Genomic DNA, 12,470 nt, shown 5'->3' on the forward strand with positions numbered 1-12,470 from the left:
AAACATAGGACACAAATGTTGCAATGAGATAGAAGTTATAAAAAAAAAAAATGATATTTTCATTACCTCGGCTACGATTTCAATCCCATTATTACACATTGAGGAAAAACTTCTAGCTTAAGGGACACGGGAAGAGCCTGATTTGGAAATTGTTGTCGGGAGCAGGCAAAACAAAAGCAACAAAAATTCAGATCATAAATTAAAAAATAGAAGTACTTGTATTACATTCATTTGAATAGGATCATAATCCAGAGTCTGGTTTTTCCTCTTTAGGAGGTGCAAACTGCCTAGTGAGACGAGATCTGGTCCAGGGGTCAATTGCGGCTCTCTGTGGTGGTTGCGGTGTTGGCGGCTTCGACTGTCTAAGCTCATTTTCTCGGTCAACAAACCTGTTACAGACAAGACAAAATAATCAGAACAACTACGTTTATTTCAGCTTATTTGAACCAAAATAGAAAAAAATCAGCATACAAGACAGAATTTGAGTTCAAACAAGCAAATTATATTTGATCATACTCAATATAGGCCAGCGGTGCAGCATCACCAACTCGAATTCGAGTCCTTAGAACTCTGGTGTATCCACCTTCTCTATCCCTGCATCACACACAAAAAAAAAAAAAACAGTGTCCATTCAGTTTTCAGTGTTACACAACCTACAATTACAACCAACTGAAACAACAAAAACTTTTTTAGGGTTTTGAATGAATGTGAATACAAACTTGTAACGATAAGAGAGTTCAGTAAAGAGTTTGTGAAGGACATCATCTCCTCTCACAAAAGCACCAGCGCGCCTTGCAGCACACAGAGAACCCTAGATACACAATCTAAGACGATAAATTCCTCAAACAAAAGGACTCTAGAACATTCTACTACTAATCTAACTAAATAAAACAATAATAATAAATAAATGCATGAAATAAAAAGAAAGAAAGAAAGAGTGATGGCGAAACCTCCTTGCCAAGCTGAACCATGTTATCAGCGAGTCTGCGAACCTCTTTAGCCTGGAAACAGAGAGAAGAAAGTGTTTATACGAAAATGAAATTAAAATTGAAATTGAAATTGAAATGGGAAGAAAGAGGGACCTTGGCAACAGTGGTTTCGATGCGCTCGTGCTTGATGAGCTGGGAGACCATGGTTCTGAGCATGGACATTCGGTGACCCGTGGGTCGACCTAGTTTCCGGAACTTAGTCATATTCGCAAACGGAAACGGAAACGAAGAGCACCACCGTTACTTCTACTCTCAGATTGGGAATGACGGAGTAAAAGACAGAGGAGCGCGGTTCTGATCTCGATTTGGGCCTAAGAGTCAGAGATTAGAGCTTTCACTTTTGAAATCAGGGTTCAGGGTTTTAGGCTTTTAGCTCACTTGTTAGTAAAATTCTTAGTAATAAGAAATTTTTAATATATTTGTTATATATTTACTAAATAAAATATTTAAATTTTTTAACTTAGCATGTGAGACACAAATATATAACAAATATATTAAAAAATTCTTAATATAAAACAATTTTACTAACATGTGAACTAAACCTGAACCGTGATTTCAAAAGTGCAAGCTCCAATCTCAGACTCACAGAGTAGAAGTAACATTGAATTGAAGCCCAAAACGAGATCAGAACCGTGCCCCTCTGTCTTTTACTCCGTGATTCCCAATCTGAGAACAGAAGTAACGGTGGTGCGAATATGACTAAGTTCCGGAGACTAGATCGACCCACCGGTCACCGAATGTCCATGCTCAGAACCATGGTCTCCCAGCTCATCAAGCACCATGCATCGAAACCACTGTTGCCAAGGTCCCTCTCTCTCCCCATTTCAATTTCAATTTCACTTTCAATTTCATTTCATTTTCGTATAAACACTCTCTTCTCTCTGTTTACAGGCTAAAGAGGTTCGCAGACTCGCTGATAACATGATTCAGCTTGGCAAGCAGGTTTCGCCTTCACTCTTTCTTTCTTTCTTTTTGTTTCATGCATTTATTTATTATTATTCTTTTCCACCTTAGAAATACAGAGGAACCAGTGATGTGGATGGCTTCACATCCAGGTGCATTTAGAGTGAAAATTATCATCGGTAATAGAGAAAGAGCCTAATATAAATAGGAACAATAAGGCACACAGAAAGAAAAGGATATACCTAAATAGAAACTTAAAAACAAGGACTGCACAACCAATTCTTTTGGAAGTGCAGTTGAATCTGAAACCAACAAACCAATTACATTAAAACTTATATAATTAATGCCATTGCTCATACATATCACATTTTAGTTGGAACTTGGAACACTTCAAAAACAAGAACCATAGAGAGGGCAAAGCTTATTATTAACTATCACTATAGTTGTACAAGATTTTTTCAACTCCATGAATTCAAGACAAAATTTGAAGAAGTAACTTACCGGTTCCAAACTGAAGCGCGGAATTTTGGAATTTTATAACCTTAAAAGCTTGCAATCAATTTCATGAACTGCTTTCAAATCTTCCACAGTATAGAAATCCAAAAAGAAAGTATTAATTGTTATTTTTATATGTTAATTTTAACGAAGTAAAGACACAACGAAATATATCGGGTGTAAGGAAGAATGTTTGAATATCCCAGTAAGTGAGAATGCAAGAACAATTTCCCAATTGTTTTGGAAGTAAAAATAACAAAACAATCAATCTTGCAGATAGGACACCACTACCCACTCACTTAGTTTACACAGACACTAACTGAAAAATAGCAAGCAAACCATCAAACATTTGGTGTGCAAAGCTTAGTTAACAAAATGAATTCGAAGGAAGGGAGAAAATGGGTTGCAGAGGGTCAAAGATTTAGTCCATTGTACACAGTACACTTTGCTACCATCAATTATCGTACACTTTGTTTAGTTGTCGTGTCCGAGACACATTTTAATACTTGTCCGATGTCCAACTGTATCTAATTCTTTTAATCTCGTAATACAACAACATATTTTATCTCCTATTTTTAAATATTGAGTTGATGACAAAAAACAATAAATTCGATGCCCCTAGCATTTCTCTGAAATTCTTCTCAAGAAATACTTGAAACACACTTGGATACACCTAAATATCATCACGTGTGTCTATGTATCCAATTTTATTCTTAACATGTATTTTTAAAATGAGTTTGGAAATAAAATATATTATTATTTATTAAAAAATATTTTAAATACTTTATATAATTAAAAGAAAACATTAAAAATAGTTAAAAAAAATATTTTATATTTTAATATCAATAAAATATTAAAATATTATTATACTTTATTTTAAAATATTTCATATTATATATATATATATATATATATATATTATTTTAAAAATACTTTATATCATTGTATAATTTTTAGTACATCATAGATATGTACTAAAAATTGTTAAAATACGTGATGAAAAAATTATACAATATATTTGATCTCATACTTTTAAACACTAAGTTGATAGCCAAAAACAATAAATTTCGATGTCCTTAGCATTTCTCTGAAATTCTTCTTTGGAAATACTTGGAACACACTTGGACACACTTAAATACCGTCATGTATATCAGTATGTCCAATTTTATTCTTAACATGTATTATTGAAATGAGTTTAGAAATAATATATATTATTATTCATTAAAATAAAAAATATTTTAAATATTTTATATAATTAAAAGAAGACATTAAAAATAATTAAAAATTTATATTTTAATATTATAAAATATCAAAATATCATTATAATTTATTTAAAAAATATTTTATACTTTATATATATGTTGTGTTCCATATCTATGTTAGTATCTGTATATCATAGATACGTACTAAAAATTGTTAAATACGTGACGAGAAAATTATACAATTAATCTTTTTAATATATACTCAAATTGTTCCTCTACAAATTACAAATAAGACACTTGAAATTCTAATAAATTTTTATTATTATAGAAGGTCTTTTAAAATTATTTTCGTGAGATATTTTGTTTTTTCTAATACTTATAATAAAATATTTAATATACATATTAGACAAATAAATTTTATTAAAAAGTATTATTTTAAAACAAATTAATCTTTTTTACAAAAGATTAATATGACAAGTGAATACATCAAAACTATATAGGATGCCAATTGAACAATCTCTCAAAGACCAATAAGAGCATGAAGTCATTTTATTTTATTACAAAAATATTCAACACCTAACACATTTAACTACACAACACAGATCACAGTTAAGTCACTACAACAAACTACTACAACCAGAAGTCAACCCCTTCTTACCATTTGTTCCTTCAGATCTGATCACTTCTCTTCAGAAACATGGCTGCAGAAGCTGTTTTGTCTTCCGTTCTTAGTGTTGTTTTTGACAGGATGTCCTCCCCTGAAGTTGTTAACTGGATCAAAGGGAAGAAACTTACTTTGAAGCTGATTGAAAGGTTGAAGACTAATCTTTATGCTGTTCAAGCCTTTCTCATCGATGCTGAGCAGAAGCAGATCAAGGAGAGACCTGTCAAGGCCTGGCTTGATAGTCTCAAACATGCCATGTATGTTGCTGATGACTTGCTCGATGAAGTCTTCACCAAAGCTGCCACTCAGAAGGATCCAGGTACCTTCCTCTCCCGTCTTCTCAATTTGCAAGATAGGGATGTAGCAAACAAGATGGAGGAAGTCATTGATAGGATAGAGTCTCTTGTGATTCAAAAAGACACTCTTGGTCTTAGAGAGATTCCTAAGGAGAACATGTCATGGAGGATCACTACATCTCTAGTTGAAACATCTGATGTATGTGGCAGGGAAGAAGACAAGGAGGCCATAGTAAAACTCTTGTTGGATGATGATAGTGAGGATGCTACTGGTGGTCATAGTGATGTATCTGTGATTCCCATTATTGGCATGGGTGGAATAGGAAAGACTACTTTGGCCCAATTGGTTTACCAGGATGGCAAAGTGAAGGAGAATTTTGATTTTCAAGCTTGGATTTGCGTGTCAGAAGAGTTTGATGTTTTCAAGGTTACCAAGACTATAATCGAGGCAATAACTTCAAGTTTTTGCAACTTGACAGATTTGAATTTGCTTCAACATGGTTTAAAAGAAAAGTTGTCAAGGAAAAAGTTCTTTGTTGTCTTGGACGATGTATGGAGTGAAAGTTACGATGATTGGAATAAACTTCTAAAACCTTTTCGAAAAGGGGTTAAGGGAAGCAAAATTCTCATAACTACTAGAAGTAAAAGAGTGGCTTCTGTGGTGCAAACTGTTTCACCTTATGAACTAAGCTTATTATCTGAGGAAGATTGTTGTTTAGTGTTTTCAAAACATGCACGTCTCTCAACTGGTTCTATGGAGAATCCAACCTTGAAAAAAGTTGGCAGAGATCTTGTAAAGAAGTGTGATGGATTGCCCTTGGCAGCTCAATCCCTTGGAGGCTTATTGCGTGGAAATTCTGATATCAAGTATTGGAATCATTTATTGAAGAGTGAGATCTGGGAACTCTCCGATGATAAGATAAAGGTTGTTCCTGCGTTAAGAATCAGTTATTACTATCTTCCTTCGTATTTAAAGGAGTGCTTTGTTTATTGTTCTTTATATCCCAAAGACTATGAATTTAGCAAAGATGAATTGATATTGTTATGGATGGCAGAGAATTTTTTACAACCAGCAGGAAAAAAGACTCCAGAAGAAGTTGGTGATGAATATTTTGATGAATTGATTGCGAGATCATTTTTCCAACCTCATAATTTTCATGAAAACAAGTTTGTGATGCATGATCTCGTGCATGATTTGGCAATGATATTTGCTGGAGAATTCTATTTCAGAGCTGAAGAGCTTGAGAATGCAGTTGAGCTTGATATTAAAACTCGTCGTTTGTCACATAATGCCAAAGGCAATTATCCAATCTCAAAACTTTTGGGAGTTTGTGACCAAATAAAACACACAAGGACATTTCTTGGACTCAATTTGAATTCACAGATTCCTTTTAACATGGAAAATGCACCTTGTATCTTGTTGTCAAAGTTGAAGTACCTGAGGGCTTTGTCGTTCAATTGCTTTCCTCTTGAGTCATTGCCTGATTCAATAGGCGAGTTGATTCATTTGCGTTACTTGGATTTGTCTTGGACCTACATCATGACATTGCCTGATACCCTTTGCAACTTGTACAATTTACAAACATTGAAGCTGGTTGGATGTCGGAAACTAAAAGCCCTTCCTGTTAGCATGAAAGATCTTACAAACTTGCGTTACCTTGATATTAGCGGGACTGGTTTGGATGAGATGCCGGAAGGCATGAGCAAATTGACAAGTTTGCAGGTTTTAAGCAAGTATGTTGTCGGGAAGCGTGAAGGGAACAAGATTAATGAATTGGGAACACTTGCAAATCTACACCAAACAATTTTCATTGACAGATTGGAAAATGTGGTCAATAGCAGCGAAGCATTGGAGGCAAGAATGTTTGAAAAGGATGGCATTGAATGTTTGCTCTTGGAGTGGTCGCCAGATGAATCTGAGAATACAGTTGATTCACAAATTGAAAGAGATATACTTGAAAAGTTACAACCTCATAGTAATTTGAAACAACTTCAAATTTGGGGTTACAGGGGTACAACATTTCCAGATTGGTTGGGACATTGTTCTTACCACAACATCACCCAAATAACACTGGGTGGTTTTTTTCCGGGTTATTTCAAGAATTGTTGTATGCTTCCTTCACTTGGACAGTTGCCCTCTTTGAAGCACCTGGAAATTTCAAAGTTTGAAAGGCTTGCTATTGTGGGGGCTGAGTTTTACCGAAATGATGAATCTTGTCTGGAGACTCCATTTCCAATGCTTGAAACTCTTAGATTTTATTCAATGTCTTGCTGGGAGGAATGGTGTTCATTGGAGTTCAATGCATTTCCTCGACTTAGGGAGCTTATCATATGGGATTGTCCCATGTTGAGAGGAGATTTGCCAAATCAACTACCATCTTTGCGGTCACTTACTATTCAGAATTGCGAGCAGCTCAGTTGTTGTGTTCCAAGAGCTCCTGCGATTACCTCTTTACGCATAGAAGGAAGCAATGAAGTGAGAATTGGGGAACTAGCTCCTTTGCTGGATATTCTATCAATTACTGGAAAACATCAAGCGGAGTCGGTGATTGAGGCCATTACACAAACCAAACTCACTTGCCTCAGATCCTTATCCATCTCAGGTTGTTCATCCCACGTATTGTTTCCAGTTAGTAGTATTCCCGCATCACTACAAGAGCTGACGATATTGGATTGCAAAAAATTAGAATTCCAAATGGAAGGCCAACACCACTCATTGCATAAACTAATGATACATAACAGCTTTGATTCAGTTACATCCTTCTCGCTGGATTCCTTTCCAAATCTCGGGCGTGTTGAAATCAGCAAGTGTGAAAAGATGGAGTCTCTTGTGGTGTCACGCTCTCTTTCATGTCTCCCTTATTTAGAGATAGAGAATTGTGGGAGTTTGAAATCCCTCAAGACGCAATGGATGGCATCACCTCAGCTAGAAGATCTAGGATTACTTGGTTGCCCAGAGATTGATTTGTCTGCTACAGAGGATCCACACCGTAGCTTGAGATCTCTTACCATCGGCTACTGCGAGAAACTACTCAGCTGTGCAGCATCTCAATTTCATGGGGTTACTCATCTTTGTATTGAAGGTGAAAATGAGAGTGTGAAGTCTCTTCCAAAGGAAGGTTGGTTGCCTGCCACCCTTGAGTCTCTCAAACTGATCGGCATCAGAAGTGTGAAGATGTTGGAATGCAAGGGACTTGCCCACCTCACCTCCCTCCAACAATTATGTATTTACTGTTGTTCCAATTTGGAGCACATTGACGGAGAAAAGCTGCCTGCCTCTCTAGTACAACTCATCATCGATGGAAGCCCTTTGTTGGGTAAACGGTGTGAGATGAAGGACCCGCAGGTTTGGCCCAAAATTTGCCACATCCCCGCCATTCAAGTTGGTGGAAGATGGATTTGGTAATTCAACAACTTCAACAGGTAATTGTTTGTGTCTCGCACAACATTACTCTGTGTTGCCAGTCACTGGTTTTTCATTCTTCATTGTTATTAATGTCTTGTATCATTCATACAGCTTTTCCAACAAGAGATAACTTCTGCAGTTACGGTTTTGCTTTTGATGCATCACTGACAATCAATCATTGTAACGGAGAGGAATTCTGAGAAACAAGACAATGGTAATAATTGCAACACAATGAAATTCTCACCATGATTGCTTTCATATAAGTGGTTAAAAAATCTGATGACAAAAGTGGTATGGATGGCTGAATTAACGATTTCCCTTTTTTTTTCATGAAAATTTACATATTCCCTGGGAAGGAATATATACTTTATATGTTGGAATAACTTTGATCACTCAAAATATGAAAATTTGTATGTGGTGGTTGAAACTTTCTTTCAGAAAGCAACTGAGCAACCAGGGATAATCATGGACACAATCCAAGAGATTCAAGAGCGCATGACACACTGATTGATATAGAGAGGAACCCCAATGAACTTCATCAAGTGTTCTTGGACATGGCTGTTTTGTTCCAATCACAAGGTAAGGAACTCAATGACATAGAGAACCACGTGGCAAGAGCAAATTCGTACGTCTGCGGTGGGTCCAGCAGTTGCAGTTTGCAAGGAAGCACCAGAAGAATTCCGGAAGTCCACCTTCATTGGCAATTTGGCATCATAATATTGATCATCATCATATTGATTATAGTCCTTCTGTCAAGAGAAATCAAGTCAACATATTCTGTTAGTGTGTCACATATGACATAACCATTGCATTGTAAAATAATACCTTGTTTGTTTTTCTGGAACCTACCCTTTTGAAGATTTAGACTTTTTTCATGGTCTGGAAGGTTATATTTGTAGTGAAATAAGAGTGCCAAAAATTCACAAATGAAAAGTATAGGGAATTCAAAATTTTTAAATGGTTAAACAATGAAAAGGGAATAAATTAAGATGATGATGAAGACAATCTTGAAGAATGCCATCATCTGTCCACTAGCATTCACTAACCTTCTCCATTAGTTGACAGCAGCTCCTTATTATTGGGGTGTAATTCATCAATAGCCACTCTGATCTCTTTGCCATTATTTTTCCTTCTTGGAAGATTTATGTTGGTACATTCTTTTGCATGCATGTATTTTGTTTTTTGGGATTTTAAAAAGTTTTCTATACATGTATCACATGCTATAAATATTGTTGAATTACCTTGCTTGGAATTTTCCTCTAGGTGAATAATGAGAGATGTGAATAACGTGAACAACGGTAGCATTTCAAGTTTACTAACCATTTAAAACAAGGATTATATTTAATTAATTTAAAATTTGAATTTTAAAATTAAAATTAACTTTCTGTTTTTTATTTGTTTTCATGGGAAGAAGATAGAATATATGTGGTGAATTATTTCGGTAAAAATGTATGAAATATTGAAATGTGTTTGAAGATAAAATGAGCGAATTGATCTTCAAATAACTTTGCAAGCTCCTGAAAGCGTGAAATAGAATCTGCAGGCAAAGATGAAAACCAATCAAGTGCAGGACCGTCTAAAAAAATAGGAAAACAAGGATATAAAATAGGATCGGAAGCACCGTTTACTATCATCATGGAGCTTAATTTTTTGACGTGTTTTTTCGAATCACCCATGCCAACATAGGGAGTTAGAGTTATTGGTAACGCAAAGTTCCTAGACAGTTTGAAATTCATGACATCTGCCGTGAATGATCCAACTGTGTTGTCCAATTCATCATCTTCATTGGTTTCTTAATCTCCCTCTGATTGTTGAGTTTCAAAGACATGCGTTGGATCAGAATTTTCTTCCTTATCATCCATTTGTTCATTGTGATCACCATTATTAGCAATCCTAGTATTTGTTAACTCGATTATCTGATTTGCCATTCTTTAATTTTTTTCTGTTATACACTAATTAGCCTGTTGTAATTCTGATACCATCCAAATGATCTCAGATGATGTGGGAGAAAGTTGGTTAGCTATAAGCAGATCTGATAATTTCGGAACTTGAAGAAAAAAGGATTTTTGTTTCTAGACCCCACGGTAGGCACCAATTATTCTTGTGAAGGTTGGCTGCTGTATAGCTCGTCTGCGAGCTTTCTGTCAAGATGAGTTATACTTTGACAGCAGAAAAATAAAGGAGTGAGTACCTGCAAAAGGCAGAGGAGTGAGTACCTGCAAAAGGCAGTCCAATGCTCAAGTTAGTGAGTGAATAATAAATTCTATTTTGTTTCAATATATTTTCAAATAGTTTCTTACTTCTTTTTTATATTTGGGATGAAGTATATACGAATATATTTTTTGAACATTTTACTTAAATGAGGAATAATAGTGTTTTAGAATGTAATGATATTTAATTGTTTAATACCCGACTTATAATATTTATAGCCAAATTATTATATATAACCGAGTTATAACGATCACATCAGATAGACATTAGGGTTCAAGTCGTTGAATTAACAAGAAAAACCTAATTGAATAACTTAATTTATTATAAGATAAAAAAGTTAAAGATCTTTCCAAACATTAAAGTCGGTACTTGAGACATTATAACTTATAACATTGTCTTGACATCCTATGAAAAATGTACTCCGATTCTGATCTATATTTTTTACGGAAAAGCTCTGCATACAAGCCATTAGGGCTTGTATGCTTCACAAGTTTATTAAATAATAAATTTAAAATACTCGCTCCTCCAGCTACGTTGATTACACGCGCTATATAATATGCCGCGTATATCTAACTTCCAAATTTAAAATATTTGTTTCCTTCTTCGTTTTCGTTATTTTGAGATTTGGTTGTTCTTCTTCTCGCGCGTTTTCGCTCATTCTTCTCCATCGATCTTTTCCTCTTCTTTTCTCACTGGTATGTTCTTCGTTTACGTTCTCTTTTTCTCTCTCTGCAACTCGAGCTTCGTTTTCTCTGTTGATTTGTTGTTTTCTGAAATCAAAGTTCGAACTCGTTTTGAAGATAATGGATCCTTCAAGCTCAGATTCTGCGCTGAATCCAGGCGATGTGGATTATGAATTTGAATCTAACGAAGTTCCTGAGGTTTGATTTACAGTAATTTGTATAGCATTGTGTAGTTTAAAAATTGCTGAACATTGTTTAATTATCTGGAATTTATAGCAGACGCTCGGGTGTAGATCAATCTCTTCTTTGGGTGTATTTTAGCTATAAGTGTGGGTGTATATACACTTTACTGGTTTTTTGTTATTTTTAATTGAGTTGTTGTTGTTCAGTTGTATTATATGTATTATATCAGACATGATTGTGTGTGTTTTTAGTTTTTGAGATGGTGTATTCTGCAGTCTGTGTATTCACAGTTTATGGCTTTAAAGGTCATTCTGTAGTTGAGTTGTTTCGGTTCGGGTGTATCATATAAGACATGATTGGGTGTATTTGTATCATATCTATGGGTGTATTCACAGTTCTGACACGGTTTATTGTGCAGCCTCTCTCTGTTGTTGATGACGAGCTTGTTCCGAAGGTCGGAATGACCTTTAGGACCCTTGAAGATGCCGGAAAATTTTACAGGAACTACGCCAAGGCTGCAGGTTTCTCTACAAGAGTTCGGTGCACAAATAGGAAGGGAAACGAGATTAAGAATCAACTGATTACATGTAGCAGAGAGGGAAAATGGAAATCTAAAATATCTCCAACCGAGAAGACCAATCCGACAGCCGGTTTAAACTGTCCTGCAAGAATTTATATACACACATTGAAGGATGTTGGTGCTTGGATCATTTCAAAGGTTGTGCTGGATCATTCACACCCCTGCTGTCCAAGCAAAGCAGAGATGCTCAAACAGCACAGGGAACTAAGCATGTCCATTCGTCGTACGATAGAGAATAACGACGAGGCCGGTATCAGACCAAGCAAAACCTACCAATCATTTGTTGCGGCTGCCGGGGGTCACCACGAGTTAAATTTCATCGAAAAGGACGTGAGGAATTACATTACCAGGGAAGTGCGGAATGTTTCCGAACAAGAAGATGCAAAGGAATTCGGGAAATATTTGTTAAGGATGAAAGAGAAGAATCCGAATTTCTTTTTCGAGCTCGAACTCGAGGAGGATCAATCGATTAAGCTGGCCTTTTGGGCCGACGCAAGAAGCAGAGCGGCCTGTGAGTATTTCGGAGACGTCATTTCATTCGACACCACCTACAATACAAACAGGTAACAAACTGTCCCTTTTTATGATGCTAAATTAATTTATTTTTACTAATCTGCAGCAGAGGTGTATATTGGCCGTGTCATTGGGTGTATTCTAAGCATTTGTTGGGGTGTACCTAATGATTTTGCATTCTGGACCATGGCAATTCGTTTCAGGTATAATTTGGTCTGTGGTTCTTTTGTCGGGGTGAATCACCACGGCCAATCAACACTTCTCGGATGCTCTTTGATGAAGAACGAAGATATTGAATCATTCAAATGGTTATTTCAATGCTGGCTTCGTTGCATGGGAGGAAAC

At 35.8% G+C, this 12,470-nt stretch overlaps 2 protein-coding genes across 6 annotated transcripts; one reads left to right on the forward strand and one right to left on the reverse strand.

Annotated features, from left to right (window-relative positions):
- Window positions 1–35: 35 nt before the first annotated feature.
- LOC112716791 (uncharacterized) lies at window positions 36–1,561 on the reverse strand. Its single transcript, XM_025768791.3, has 5 exons — window positions 1,083–1,561; window positions 951–1,001; window positions 720–811; window positions 517–594; window positions 36–389 (listed from the first exon to the last, which is right to left on the reverse strand). The coding sequence occupies exons 1-5, from the start codon at window positions 1,191–1,193 to the stop codon at window positions 242–244; spliced, it is 480 nt and encodes a 159-aa protein (XP_025624576.1). The 5' UTR covers window positions 1,194–1,561; the 3' UTR covers window positions 36–241.
- On the forward strand, window positions 1,528–9,000 carry LOC112716790 (putative disease resistance RPP13-like protein 1). Of its 5 annotated transcripts, none has more exons than XM_025768787.3 (5): window positions 1,528–1,794; window positions 1,881–1,931; window positions 4,192–7,972; window positions 8,067–8,169; window positions 8,394–9,000. In XM_025768787.3, the coding sequence occupies exon 3, from the start codon at window positions 4,287–4,289 to the stop codon at window positions 7,953–7,955; it is 3,669 nt and encodes a 1,222-aa protein (XP_025624572.1). In that variant the 5' UTR covers window positions 1,528–1,794; window positions 1,881–1,931; window positions 4,192–4,286; the 3' UTR covers window positions 7,956–7,972; window positions 8,067–8,169; window positions 8,394–9,000. The 5 variants fall into 5 exon arrangements, with proteins under 5 accessions (XP_025624572.1, XP_025624574.1, XP_025624573.1 ...); XM_025768789.3 differs by having other exon boundaries at window positions 4,337–7,972; XM_025768788.3 differs by having other exon boundaries at window positions 1,532–1,794; window positions 8,067–8,246.
- The last annotated feature ends 3,470 nt before the right edge of the window (window positions 9,001–12,470 follow it).

Source organism: Arachis hypogaea, chromosome 10 (genome assembly GCF_003086295.3).
Source record: "Arachis hypogaea cultivar Tifrunner chromosome 10, arahy.Tifrunner.gnm2.J5K5, whole genome shotgun sequence".
In the NCBI taxonomy this organism is placed as follows: Eukaryota; Viridiplantae; Streptophyta; class Magnoliopsida; order Fabales; family Fabaceae; genus Arachis; species Arachis hypogaea.

Excerpts from the sequence above, each read along its gene's own strand:
- LOC112716791 (XM_025768791.3), bottom strand. The coding sequence starts at position 1,193 with ATGACTAAGTTCCGGAAACTAGGTCGACCCACGGGTCACCGAATGTCC. Across the intron at positions 812-950 it reads TGGTTCAGCTTGGCAAGGAG|GGTTCTCTGTGTGCTGCAAG; the intron begins GTTTCGCCATCA and ends TTGTGTATCTAG. Across the intron at positions 390-516 it reads GCACCGCTGGCCTATATTGA|GTTTGTTGACCGAGAAAATG; the intron begins GTATGATCAAAT and ends TGTCTGTAACAG.
- LOC112716790 (XM_025768787.3), top strand. The coding sequence starts at position 4,287 with ATGGCTGCAGAAGCTGTTTTGTCTTCCGTTCTTAGTGTTGTTTTTGAC.